Source organism: Anomaloglossus baeobatrachus, chromosome 10, assembly GCF_048569485.1.
Source record: "Anomaloglossus baeobatrachus isolate aAnoBae1 chromosome 10, aAnoBae1.hap1, whole genome shotgun sequence".
In the NCBI taxonomy this organism is placed as follows: domain Eukaryota; kingdom Metazoa; phylum Chordata; class Amphibia; order Anura; family Aromobatidae; genus Anomaloglossus; species Anomaloglossus baeobatrachus.
This window is the reverse complement of record NC_134362.1, coordinates 158577839-158591758: the sequence shown is the minus strand read 5'-3', so window position 1 is coordinate 158591758 and position 13920 is coordinate 158577839. Positions and strand designations below refer to the sequence as shown.

The 13920-nt window shown below is 48.7% G+C and overlaps 1 protein-coding gene across 6 annotated transcripts; it reads left to right on the top strand.

Annotated features, from left to right (window-relative positions):
* Window positions 1-10: 10 nt before the first annotated feature.
* On the top strand, window positions 11-5065 carry LOC142255260 (uncharacterized). Of its 6 annotated transcripts, none has more exons than XR_012727389.1 (8): window positions 11-176; window positions 1479-1609; window positions 1755-1873; window positions 1969-2248; window positions 2519-2614; window positions 2849-2998; window positions 3133-3272; window positions 3381-5065. XR_012727389.1 is itself a non-coding variant. In XM_075326788.1 (5 exons), exons 1-4 carry the CDS (start codon window positions 1960-1962, stop codon window positions 3240-3242), a joined length of 645 nt encoding a protein of 214 aa, XP_075182903.1. In that variant the 5' UTR covers window positions 1896-1959; the 3' UTR covers window positions 3243-3272; window positions 3381-5065. The 6 variants fall into 6 exon arrangements, 1 of the variants encoding a protein (XP_075182903.1); XR_012727387.1 differs by having other exon boundaries at window positions 11-200; XR_012727388.1 differs by having other exon boundaries at window positions 11-200; window positions 1452-1609.
* The last annotated feature ends 8855 nt before the right edge of the window (window positions 5066-13920 follow it).

Sequence of the window (13920 nt, the reverse complement as noted above, 5' to 3'; positions counted from 1 at the left end):
TGAATGACGCTGATAACTGCCTCTGTACTCCATAGGAGTTGAGGGGCGGGGCTTGACGTCACTCCGGTCACATGACCGGATCACATGGTGCTGCATTCCACTGTGGAACGCACGCCGACAGCCTGGTTCCTGTTTACAGGGAGATTACAGAGGATTCTGCCCTCCTCACCTGCTTGGTGAGTGGTTTATTCAACCCACCGGTTAGTAATTATTAATGGTCCTTTTGTACATATATATTTAGGCTCTGGTCACTCCTCAACTTACCCCTGATGAAGCCACATATGGTGGCGTAACGCGTGGGGCAGGCGCACCCACACCACCTCCCTCACTATTTACTTACCTGGTATTGTATTAGCTCTCTTTGATCTGTACCATATTTATGTGAATCCTACAATTGGTGACTATGTACTGCTGTATACTGTCCTTTGGTACTGCTTTTGTGAGCTAGTATGCTTTATATTAATTCATGAGGTTTTGGTTGGTGATGTGCCAATTTGCTCATGGGTAGATCATTCTTTTGATCTTTCCCATTTTTAAATGGTCTTAACAATATTTCTCTGTGTTATTAATAAACTTTTTCACACTTTTTGCATGCAACAAGGGACTCCTCTTGCTTGATTCCATTATCCTGGATTTTCCAGTATATGTTTGGTGTAGTTGTGCTCACTCTTTCCCATGTTTTGTGTTCCAGATTCTATTTATGGGTTGAAGCACACTTCCATTACCTATATATATTTAATGGTGGTGCCGTCCCTATTTTGTTCTATGATCCTTGTTCTATGGTTTTTCACCATCAGGGACTTGTGCACACTATCATAGTTTGATTTAACTGTCTGATTTGGATTACATGAGCCCTACTATGGCTTATGACTTGGAAGCAAGAGAGGTGTTTTGGAACAATCAGGTGGCAGCGGTGTTTGATTGTCAGGTTCCTGACACAGCAGACGGTGATTTTAAGGCTATATGTGATGAACTTTTGAATTTACATAAAAGATATATCCGTGTATGGTGGAACATCAAGAGCCTGGAACAGTATCTAAAATTGAAGATTATTCCCCGTGGACTGAGGGTTCAGATATTTCCCTCCTGGGAGGTGGATGAACACTTCAGAGGTCTTTGGGAAGGGGGTCTCATTCAGTGCTCTGGCATATTGCTTGAACTGTTGATAGGACATGATCGTAATTTGCTGGTACAGATCAAAGAAAGTATTAAGGCAACTGAGCTTAAAATTAATATCTTTGATAATAATACATTGGTACAACCATTTTTAGTCAAATTGAAGGAAAACATTGATAAGTATGAAAAGGACATTATTGCCGGCAAAAAGAGAAAATTTGCTCGCGACAAGAAAGACTTTGAGGATAACCATGCCTATAGGTGGAGCCATCAAGGAAATAGAAGATCTCGGTTCGCTGTGTCTAAACAGAGCCACTCAATTAATCCGGGCGAAGGCTCGTCTACTGATTTTTTATCTACAGACACAAGCGAAGCAGAAGGAGGGGGAGAAGAGGTGGCCGGAAGAGGAACCAACAACAAAAGAATACCACGGAATCGGACACCGAATGTATACATGCAGACTCGCTACAGGAACAAGAATCGGAGATAGTTGGTGAGAATACACTCCAAATAATCAACCTGTCTGATCATGTTTTATCCCCTGCAGAGGAGACTGTCCTGAAACGTGGTTTGTCCTTCTCACCAATACAGAAATTAGACAAATTTACCCTGATTAAGGATATTTATCTTTTCTGCAGAAGCCTCATGTTCAAATACTACCACCTCTACCCTTCGTCCTTACAATCTTTACCTGAAATGGAACAAAGAGCTTTTGAGGACCTGATTGATCTGTTACAGGAGATTGAGGATCCCTCAGGTAGGAAGCCGTTCACCATATACAGACCATCTCAAAAAACACCGGCTTTTGGGACTTGCCCAACTATTAACGTCTTTTTTAACACCATGGTACAGGATATACTTACACTTAAGATCAGGGGTGCTGCCCATGATAACCTTACCCAGGATGAGAGAGATGCTATTGTCACACTTAAGAACAACACAGCTTTTGTCATCAAAGAAGCTGACAAAGGCGGCAACATAGTCCTTTGGCCTACGGATCTTTACGTGGAGGAAGCCAAAAGACAGCTTCTTAACACATCTCTTTACACGGTATTACCCTCCGACCCCACCTCGGTGTTCCAGAAGAAATTGGATGCCTTGCTTGCTGACGCATTGTCGCGGAATGTTATAGGTAAGAGGGAGCGAGACTTTGTATATAATACTCATCCTGTAACGCCAACGTTTTATCTACTTCCGAAGGTGCACAAATGTATTCAAAATCCACCCGGAAGGCCAATTGTGGCAGGGATCGGTGGTCTAAGTGAACATGCCTGTGTCTACATAGACTTCTACTTACAACCTCTTGTGGCCAATTTAAAGTCCTATGTACGGGATACTATGCACTTGCTGGAAATTTTGGATAGTCTTGAATTACCTCCACAGACCTTACTTGTTTCCCTAGACGTCGAGGCCCTCTACACGAGCATAGGACATAAAGAAGGGTTACATGCCGTTTCCACCTTTCTCAAGGATGACCAGGATAATATCTCAGCTCACGGTACGTTTGTTTTGGATTTACTGGCCTTTATCCTCCGACACAATTACTTTGTCTTCGACCGGACCACCTACAGGCAGACGTCTGGGACCGCGATGGGGGCGCGCTGTGCGCCTTCTTTCGCTAACCTGTTTTTGGGTTGGTGGGAGGAGACGTGCGTGTATCCCTCGTCGTGGTGTCGTGACTATGTCTGTGGGTGGTTTCGATATATCGATGACATTTTGTTTTTGTGGACAGGACCTAGAGACCTTTGCCTGGAATTCATCTCGAATTTGAATAGTAATCAACTGAACATCAAGCTCACTTCGAAAATTACATCGGACAACATGGATTTTTTGGACCTGACATTGGCAATAAAAGGGAAAAAGATTGAAACTAATCTTTACCGTAAGTGCACATCCACTAATAGTCTTTTGCATTATAAGAGCTCACATCCTAAACATCTTAAAGTTGGTATACCGGTGGGCCAATTTTTTCGTTTAAGAAGAAATTGCAGTGCACAATCTGATTTTCTTGTACAGGCACAGGATCTGTCCAAACGATTCAGAACGAGAGGTTATCCACGGAAGATCATTCATCGAGCATACCAGAAAGCCATCAACACGGACCGCCATACTTTGCTGAAACCTAAGGACCATAAGCCCAAAAATGACTCTCCACGGTTGGTAACCACTTTTAATTGTCAGTGGTCAGATATATATCAGACCCTGAATAAAAATTGGAACATCTTGTTGTCTGATTCCAACCTAAAAAAGTTTATCTCTTCCAGACCACTCCTTACAGCAAGGAGATCAGCAAATCTGAGGGACCACCTTTGTAGGAGCCACTTCACACGACCTACCACCCGTATTGGGAGAGGAACCATTTTGAAGGGATCTTTCCCATGTGGACAGTGCTCTATTTGCCAATTCATGTCTCCTGTATCCAATTTTAGTAACCATCGCACCCAGAGGTCGTACCTATTACGACATTATGTGAACTGTAGGTCCCAGAACGTTGTTTACGCTCTCACCTGCCCTTGCCAACTCATTTACGTCGGACAGACTTCGCAGGAGCTGCGACATCGTATTCAAAAACACTTCTCGGACATTGCGTTGGCTTCTAAACATCTTAAACAGGGACGAACGATCTCTACAGTGGCACAGCACTATCTTAGACACCATGGGAGCAGAATTGGAAATACAACCGTGGTTGGCTTGGATAAAGTTTTGAGCAATATACGAGGTGGTAATCCCACTCCGGCACTCCTGAGAACTGAATCCTGGTGGATTTTCCAGCTTGATACAGTTATGCCCAATGGCATTAATGAGAATCTTTTATTTACTGGGTACTATAAAAAATAGACACTTTTATCCTGCATTTTGATTGGGCTCCCCTTACCTTCTCCTCTTTGTTCCACTATAAACATGAGAATTCCATATAAACTTTCTCTAGGATGCTTTACTGTGTCTGCAATTAACCCATTCTCTGCTCCATTTGTATACCTGTTTGTTTGCTTATTCCTGTTGCTTTGCACCTGTGCATTATATTGTATCTAAATGTGTATTGTCCTTGCAGAGAAAATATTAAGTCGTTCTTTTGTTTCAGCACACACTGGGGTGACCAGTTTCCTGTTTTACACTAAAAGGATTACATTACTATGGAACCAATAGATGTGCACATCTGCTGTTCAGGGTCTTATCTGTGGTATCCTTAGTGATACCAGACTCTGAATGACGCTGATAACTGCCTCTGTACTCCATAGGAGTTGAGGGGCGGGGCTTGACGTCACTCCGGTCACATGACCGGATCACATGGTGCTGCATTCCACTGTGGAACGCACGCCGACAGCCTGGTTCCTGTTTACAGGGAGATTACAGAGGATTCTGCCCTCCTCACCTGCTTGGTGAGTGGTTTATTCAACCCACCGGTTAGTAATTATTAATGGTCCTTTTGTACATATATATTTAGGCTCTGGTCACTCCTCAACTTACCCCTGATGAAGCCACATATGGTGGCGTAACGCGTGGGGCAGGCGCACCCACACCACCTCCCTCACTATTTACTTACCTGGTATTGTATTAGCTCTCTTTGATCTGTACCATATTTATGTGAATCCTACAATTGGTGACTATGTACTGCTGTATACTGTCCTTTGGTACTGCTTTTGTGAGCTAGTATGCTTTATATTAATTCATGAGGTTTTGGTTGGTGATGTGCCAATTTGCTCATGGGTAGATCATTCTTTTGATCTTTCCCATTTTTAAATGGTCTTAACAATATTTCTCTGTGTTATTAATAAACTTTTTCACACTTTTTGCATGCAACAAGGGACTCCTCTTGCTTGATTCCATTATCCTGGATTTTCCAGTATATGTTTGGTGTAGTTGTGCTCACTCTTTCCCATGTTTTGTGTTCCAGATTCTATTTATGGGTTGAAGCACACTTCCATTACCTATATATATTTAATGGTGGTGCCGTCCCTATTTTGTTCTAGGAAGATTTATTACACATTACAAAATCTGAGGAGTCTGCTCCAGAGACTGAGGGCACAGGCCTCTGATCCTACATGGATATTGGGACAATAAAACTCTCACACCACTAATCAAAGCTAATTAAGGATTCACTTTCTAAGCTTAGTGTTTGTTTATTTAAATGTCCTTTTATTATGCCAGCCCTCTGCCCTGTTTGTGCATATATTTGTGTTTCTTCAGATATTTTGTCATAACATGCCTGAGGAAGAGACCTGAGATGTCTGGAAAGCTTGCATCATCATATTTTATTTTAGTTAGCCATTAAAATGTATCACAACTACAAAATTTTAATTTTGTTTCTCTCACTGAGAACAATAAATCATTATTCCAGAGAAATCTATGTTTTGCTTATTTGTAAATGAGCTCTGGTCCGGACATTGATCTGCATGGGAATCGGCCTATGTGCACAGTATATAATTGTTATATAGGCACAGTACAGTAGTATTACAGTTTATGCACAGTATAGTATTATACTTTTGGCACAATATTGTATGATTATAGGTGCAGAGTATTTAATTATTATACAGGCACAATATGGTATTATTATGTGTGAACAATAGAGTATTATATGTGCACAATATTGTATTATTATATGCACACAATACAGTATTATTATACAGGCACTGTATGGTATTATTATGTAAACATTGTATTTTTATATGTGCACAGTACGGTATTATATGTGCATGTGACGCCCTGGGCAAGCCAGGGGTCACAGGTCATCACACCACCACACCCTACACCCCAGTTAGGAACACTAAAGCTAACCCAAAATCCTTGTTGCCTTCCTCCAGGGGCTGGTGTTCACACCAGGGGGTGGACCAGGCGGTTGGCTCCGCCCACCGAGGAGTTCTCAGCCCTGGAGGCAGGAAGTACCAGGCAGATTAGCTCAGGGAGAGCTTGAGTAAAGAAGTAGTGAAGTGAAGGAAGTAAAGTGGTAAAGGAGGACAGTAAGAGTGGTGACAGAAAAGAAAGAGTAAGAAAGCCTGAAGTGGTCCAGCTGTGTGCAGGACAGAGTCAGCAAGGTCAGCAACGGCGGTGATTGTCCGGAGGGGTGACCGTTTGGAAGTTCCTGGAAGGACCGCGGACGGGTAGTGGCCCGGCGGTCTGGAGCAGTGTACAAAGGACCGTCAGCACCAGGGCAGGGGCCTCTCGGACCCCGGCAAGGCTAGGAGTCGCCATAATTTGCCAAATCCGTCAGTGAAGGGGACGTAGATCCCCCAACAACCAAGTCCCGATTGAAGGCAACAGCCCAACCATTACAGTAGAGACACCGCCACCGCCAGGGCACCAGTTTCTAAGGGCCAGCGCCTGCGGGCAAAGAGTAGAGCTCCTCCGGTCCAGCTTGAAGCCGGGGAGCAGGTTACCGGTGGGAACCCATCGAGACCATCAACAACATCAGGTGCAGGGAAAAGGGACATCACCGTCACCTACTGGGGAAAGCAAGTGCAGCCGTCCGTGGGAACCGTCTTTCCAGCCGTGTGTTTTACCGAGAACTGTGTCAACGTCTCAGGCTGAGTGAGTACCACAGTGCCGCAAGGCACAGCGCTGCCCCCGCGTCCCTGTGCCCACCAGGCCCTGCATCTCCCCACCTCATCACTGGGCCCCGGAATCACCAACCCCTACCCACGGAGGGGCAACACAACAACTTGCTGCTACACACCATCACTCCCGGGATCCCCACACCGAGCAGCGGTGGTGCTAACAAATCACCACAACCGTGGGTGGCGTCACGGACAATAGACAATATCCCAACAACCCAATCCCCTTTCACTCACGGGCGAGGAGCGCCGCTCGAGAACCCCTGGGATCCGGCCCACCGCTCGAGCCACCACTGAGCAGCAGCAGCCGGACCCGAGCAGAGGGGTGAGCGCAGTGCTGACACCCTCCTCCCCGCCCGCGACAACTTGGCGTCACGAACAGGATCTTACCGCTCTGCCGTTGGGTAGAGGTGCGCCTTGTAACCGCTGGAGGTATCCGGCAGGAAAATTTCAGAAGCCGCGATCTTTGGCGCGAAAAGTTCCCGCTCGAGCGTCTTCTCGAGTAGCAGACGCGCGAAGGCCAAAACCCCGCCCCGAGAGAGGAGGGGCCGGAAAGAGCTAAGGGGGACGCGATGGCGGCTGCATGTGAACGCAGTTATAAAGCAGGGACGCCAGGACTCTGCAGACATCTTGTTCCTGGGAAGAGCCGCCAGCAACATGTGAATGCCGTCCCGCGACACCGTAGCCTCCGCGCCTGGGACCGCGGCGTGGGTGGAGATCCGGACCGCGCAGCTCTACCAACGGCTGCAGGTCAAGATGCAGCTCCTCATGGAGGAGTGGGAGGCCGACATGGCGGACGTTATAGCAGCCGTGCGGAGACACGAGGAGGAGGCGGAGGAAGGGAGGGTGAGTGACCCACGCCCCGATGCCCTGGAAGGGCCGGTCAACGCGGCTGCGGGACCCGGTCCAAGCCCTCTCCCCCCGTTGCCTCCCTCGCCACCCGTCCCGGAGGCCGTGACCCCGCCACTAGGCCTGCTACCACCGCAACCGGTAGCAATACCCAGCGTCCCCGCCCAGGCGGGCCGACCTGTAGCCGGAGCCCGTAGTCGACCGGAGGTGTTGCCCTGGAAGGTCCCGAAAACTGAACCGGAGGCATCCCATGAAAAGTCCCCCGAGCCGGAGCTGATGACCCGCTCCGAGCCGAAGGCCCAGCAGCGGAAGGCCCCTATGCCCATCCCCCACACCTCGGCTGAGGTAGCGCCGGGTTGTTGCTGTAAGGCAGCGCCCAAGGCCAAGACACCGCGGGACACGCCGCCCAGATTCCTGACAGTGGGCAACGTCCAGAATGTCCCGCGGGGCCCGACCCGTGCGCCGGAGCTCGCAGCAGCGCCGTATTGGGATAGGGAGCCGGTACCGTTGGGCCTGGAGTTCGGTGAACGGGAGAGAAAGAAGGCCGAGCTGGTGGCCAGAGCCATTAGAGAAAAGGAGAATCTCCAGCAAGCAACATTCCGTTTCCGGGGACCGCTGTACGAGGGGCAGGTGAGGCGGTTTGATGTCCGCCGGGGCTACGGGTTTATCTATGAACCGGGCCTGGACGCCGAAGTGTTTGTAGCCCGGCGGGATGTGAATGCCCACCTGCCTGAAGAACATCCCGGCCGTAACCTAATGCCGGGCGATATTGTACAGTACACCCAGCACTGTGGAGAGAGGGGGTGGTTTGCCCTGGATGTAAAACTGCGGGGCAGCCAGGAGAGCAGAGTGAGTCCCGCACCCCCTCCCTTGGAAGAAGCTGAAAGTCCGGAGTAGGGCAGCGGATGCCCGCTGCAGCAGCCCCCGTTGGGGCCACCACTGAGTTCATGTTTAAGTTTGTGTGAAAGTTTTAAAAATGATGAAAATGATTACCGAACAGTAACCAGATTGTCTAACAGTGATTGAACCGGCCGGAGCCGGCACCGTTGTCCCCGTGGGGACCGTTTGAAAGTTGTTTTGCATGGAGAACTTTCCATGGACAAGCCCGAGAACTTGCAGGGCAACCACAAACGTTAAGTGGCTTGTAAATAAGTTGTTTGCCGTTACCGTTTCCGCAATGCCGCCTCCGGAGAGGCAGGTTGGAGGGAGGGCCCTCAGCAGAGCAGGCTGGGGCCCAGCCACCACCGGAACCGGTGGCTACCCTCTGGAGGGAAAGGACAGATCCCGCTCGGGTAACTTGTGCTGGACTGTGGGTCAAGGGGTGCTGCCTGGGTTTTAGGGGCAGCGTCAGGGCCAGGTTGCTTGGGTGGGAGAGTGCGGTAACCGTAAACCGTTATGCAACGTTTAAGAAATGTGCCTCCCATATGGGAAGAATTATTAAAAATGTAAATATGTTACCGTTTACCTTTTATGCATTTTCAGAAAAATAAAACCGGTGTTGGACGGGCAGCCCGCGGACGGTCTGCATTTTGCTAAGGGGGAATGTGACGCCCTGGGCAAGCCAGGGGTCACAGGTCATCACACCACCACACCCTACACCCCAGTTAGGAACACCAAAGCTAACCCAAAATCCTTGTTGCCTTCCTCCAGGGGCTGGTGTTCACACCAGGGGGTGGGCCAGGCGGTAGGCTCCGCCCACCGAGGAGTTCTCAGCCCTGGAGGCAGGAAGTGCCAGGCAGATTAGCTCAGGGAGAGCTTGAGTAAAGAAGTAGTGAAGTGAAGGAAGTAAAGTGGTAAAGGAGGACAGTAAGAGTGGTGACCGAAAAGAAAGAGTAAGAAAGCCTGAAGTGGTCCAGCTGTGTGCAGGACAGAGTCAGCAAGGTCAGCAATGGCGGTGATTGTCCGGAGGGGTGACCGTTTGGAAGTTCCTGGAAGGACCGCGGACGGGTAGTGGCCCGGCGGTCTGGAGCAGTGTACAAAAGACAGTCAGCACCAGGGCAGGGCCTCTCGGACCCCGGCAAGGCTAGGAGTCGCCATAATTTGCCAAATCCGTCAGTGAAGGGGACGTAGATCCCCCAACAACCAAGTCCCGATTGAAGGCAACAGCCCAACCATTACAGTAGAGACACCACCACCGCCAGGGCACCAGTTTCTAAGGGCCAGCGTCTGCGGGCAAAGAGTAGAGCTCCTCCGGTCCAGCTTGAAGCCGGGGAGCGGGTTACCGGTGGGAACCCATCGAGACCATCAACAACATCAGGTGCAGGGAAAAGGGACATCACCGTCACCTACTGGGGAAAGCAAGTGCAGCCGTCCATGGGAACCGTCTTTCCAGCCGTGTGTTTTACCGAGAACTGTGTCAACGTCTCAGGCTGAGTGAGTACCACAGTGCCGCAAGGCACAGCGCTGCCCCCGCGTCCCTGCGCCCACCAGGCCCTGCATCTGCCCACCTCATCACTGGCCCCGGGATCACCAACCCCTACCCACGGAGGGGCAACACAACAACTTGCTGTTACACACCATCACTCCCGGGATCCCCACACCGAGCAGCGGTGGTGCTAACAAATCACCACAACCGTGGGTGGCGTCACGGACAATAGACAATATCCCAACAACCCAATCCCCTTTCACTCACGGGCGAGGAGCGCCGCTCGAGAACCCCCGGGATCCGGCCCACCGCTCGAGCCACCACTGAGCAGCAGCAGCCGGACCCGAGCAGAGGGGTAAGCGCAGTGCTGACACCCTCCTCCCCGCCCGCGACATGCACAATACCGTATTATTATATGTACACAATGTGGTATTATATGTACACAATATGGTATTATTATACAGGCACAGTATGGTATTATTATATGTACACAATACAGTATTATATGTGCATAGTACAATATTATTATATGTACACAATACAGTATTATTATACGTGCACAGTATGGTATTATTATGTGATGCCCCAGGGCTGTGGGGTACTTGGTCCCGGGCGTGTGGTGCGCAGGGGGGATCAGTCGTGGTCGCGGCCGATGGCCGGTTCCATGGCCCTGGGGGTCGGTCTGATAAAAAGGGGTGAAAAATAAAAAGGGAATAAAAATAAAAGAGTTCTCGACTACGCCACTTGCGGTGTGCAGCCAGGTTATTTGAAGCCGCCGCTGCAGGGTCCTGCTGGGGTTGATGGAGTAATGCAGCTTAGGTGTTGTGGTTCCTCCGCAACCAGGGACAGGCCCCAGCAGTGGATGATGGGGGTTATAGTTGGGAACAGTCAGTGTATGTGTACGGAGGCAATAAGGAAACAGTCCACACCAGTATTGCAGTTTAAACTTGCCTTGTTTTATTTGGTTTCAGTGCTTGGACCCGCTGGTGCCGGTTCCAGATGTTCCCGCTCCCCTTGTTCTCCATGCCAGCTGTGACCTGGGTTGGCTGTCCTACGTGCACACTTGTTGTTGATGGGCTCTTGTGGCCTAGAGCTACTTGGGAGTCCCTTCCTTTCAGTCTTGGTCCTATTGCAGGAAGCATGGACTATTTAAGGGGTTCAGTCCCCGGTCCCTTCTTCCCTGCTGATACTTCAGACTCTTTGGGTTGGTGAGGGATCCTGGAAATCCTGTCACCTGGCAGAATTAAAAGTTGACAATAAAGTGTCCCGCTGTCCTAGGGTCTGCACCCTGCCTTGTGCTGAGTCCTGTGAGCCTTGGTTCCAGACTTCCACAGGCGTCCCGCGGTTCCTGGAGTCTTACACTTCCACAGGTAACAAAAAGTTACAAAAGAAAAGACAGTTCTGCACCGCCGCAACCAGCCTGATAATAGTCCTGGGGGGAATGGACATCTCACGGAAACTTCATTTCACTCACCGGTCCTGGGTGCGTGTTGAAAGGATAAGGAGCCTCAATAGCCAATGTAAGGTCCACTTGTGGAAGCGTGACTGTACGCGAAACAGCTGTCGATCTGGTAGGACCTGCACCCGGTCTTCACCCTGTTCTGTCCCCACTTAAAGGCGATGGAAGGTGCGTAGTTGTGAGAGGTTGTGAGAGTCTTACCTTCGTTTTTCCTATAGGTAGGGCAGACAGGACCAGAGCACTCCAGAGTGAAACATGCACATGCTAAGATGAAACAATGGTGGTTTATTTTCTCCAAAGGTTAGGACATGCAGAGTGCAGTAATCCAAGTACTTGGCATTGTAATTCTCAGTGATGCTTGCCTCTGAAGCTACTACGTGGTCAGAAGACTTTGCTCCTAGTAGCTCCAATAAGGGATGTTGCTCTCACAAAACTCTGGCTGGAATGAACAAGCCAGGAAGTGATGCAAGAGGGTCATCAGACACTCCCATGGGCTCGGCAAAAGAAACAGAGGAGCCAAAAGGTCTGACCAGTAGATGGCAGTAGAGACAAGCATGAAAAACATTAAATAACAGTTTTAACTAAGACAAATAGAAACAACACACACCCTGCGTTTTATATGCACCTATTCGTAAAATAAAGAAGACGTTTTTTACCGGATCTGAGCTGGATTGTGTGGTTGTTTCCTTCTCCTTACATTGGCTATTGAGACTTCCACAGGTAACCCACGGTTCCTGGAGTCCAGGTTCCATACGCCACAGTCCCTCACTCCTATTACAGCACTCCATTGTTACATCAGGTCTTTCTGTACTTTCACTCTCAACTCCTTTTCTCTCTCCTCACACTCCTCTACTCCTTCCTTCACACTCCTACTCTTCACTCACTCTTTCCTCCCGCCAACTTCCCAAGTGACCACTGGCCCCTCCCCCTCACTGGGTTTCTCCCTACAGACTGGGTGGCGACTATCCAATCAGTGCCCATCCCTTTTTCCTGTTGCTAGGCAGTCTCCCAGTCTGGTGTTGGGGTTGTGTATGTGGCCTGAAGGTGTTGGTGTACTGTCTGGCACGGCTATTCCCGGATTTGGGTTTCCACGTTCACATATTGTGTGGCACCTGGTACCACAGGGTTGCTAAAATTATATGTACACAATATGGTATTCTTATATGTGCACAGTACGGTATTATTAATATGTACACAATGTGGTATTATTATCCGTGCACAGTATGGTATTATTATATGTGAACATTATTGTATTATATGTACACAATACAGTATTATTATATATGCACAGTACGGTATTATTATGTGTGCATGTTTGTATAACATTTTTTGCATATTACTGTTACTTAAATGTAATCTGTCAGTAGATTTTTACTGTGTAATCTGAGAGCAGCATCATGTAGTGTTGCGCCCCAGGGCAGCCGAGCTGCTCGGATCCAGGCGGTCCGTGGCTCAAGGGGTCCCGGACCCGGGGGCACCGTCGAACAGTTTTAAATGAAAAAGAAAAAGAAAAATAAAGTCCGACTGTGCCACTCGCAGTTGTAGATGTAGCAGTAGTCAGAATGATGAGCCCTGTATAATCACTCCCACACCCCTGATTGACAGCTTCCTCTGTACACTGTACACTGTCAACAATCTGGCAATCAGCAGTGGGGGCGGGGTTACACAAATTAGCCTGACTGGCCTGCACATGAGACATAGTCAGGCACTGATAATCTCCTGCTGATAAAATAGTGATTGTATTGAAACTACTACACACAGCCTAATAAGAGACACATCGTAGAATAGACTCTCTTTCTCTATGTCATTTTGCTCTGAGATTAAATAACAAAAATCTGCTGACAGATACCCTTTAATTGTTTTGAAGTGGGCCACGAGGGCACAATATAACATAAGGACAAACCTCTTCTGTCACGTGAATGACAACGGAAAATATGGCACACAACACTACACTGTACAAAACAAGGGGTACAGGGGACACTTTAATAATGGTAGGCCCTAGCGCTAGTGAAGGGAAGATGGGACACCACCTTCACTCACCTGCAGCTGACCCTACACTCCTAGCCAGTCCCTATATAGGTTCTGCACCTGTCGCCGAACAACATACCTGAGACCCTGGCAGACCCTGTAAAAGCCCTGGCTAGCGAGCTGGCAGGTGAGGGACACTAGCCCCACTGCTGCACTAATAAAACAACAAGGGAAGGAAATACAGACAAGAGAAACACAACAACAGACTGTTCAGTCAGCACCAGGACTGCAGCCACCACAGCAACTTTCAGAGAGGGCTCCACCAGCAACTTCCACCTCAAGGCCAAGCATCCAAATAAGTAAGAGAATAACCGGCACCCTTTACTGATAGCAGAAGGTATATAAAAAAACTGAGAGTGGTCCAAACCGGAAACATCTGGGAAGGTAATGAGAATGCTTGCTGGCATTTTCACCAAAGATAAAGCTTTTATTTTTGGTCCTATTAATACTAATATATCTCTGCACAAATTCTAAATTTCTAGATGGGACAAATGTATTTTTAATCTATATGACACGCCCACCAGGGCCGTGGGGATTACTCATTACCGGGCAGC

Excerpts from the sequence above, each read along its gene's own strand:
- LOC142255260 (XM_075326788.1), top strand. The coding sequence starts at position 1,960 with ATGGTACAGGATATACTTACACTTAAGATCAGGGGTGCTGCCCATGAT. Across the intron at positions 2,615-2,848 it reads GGATAATATCTCAGCTCACG|GACCTAGAGACCTTTGCCTG; the intron begins GTACGTTTGTTT and ends TTTTGTGGACAG. Across the intron at positions 2,999-3,132 it reads GATTGAAACTAATCTTTACC|GCACAGGATCTGTCCAAACG; the intron begins GTAAGTGCACAT and ends TTTCTTGTACAG.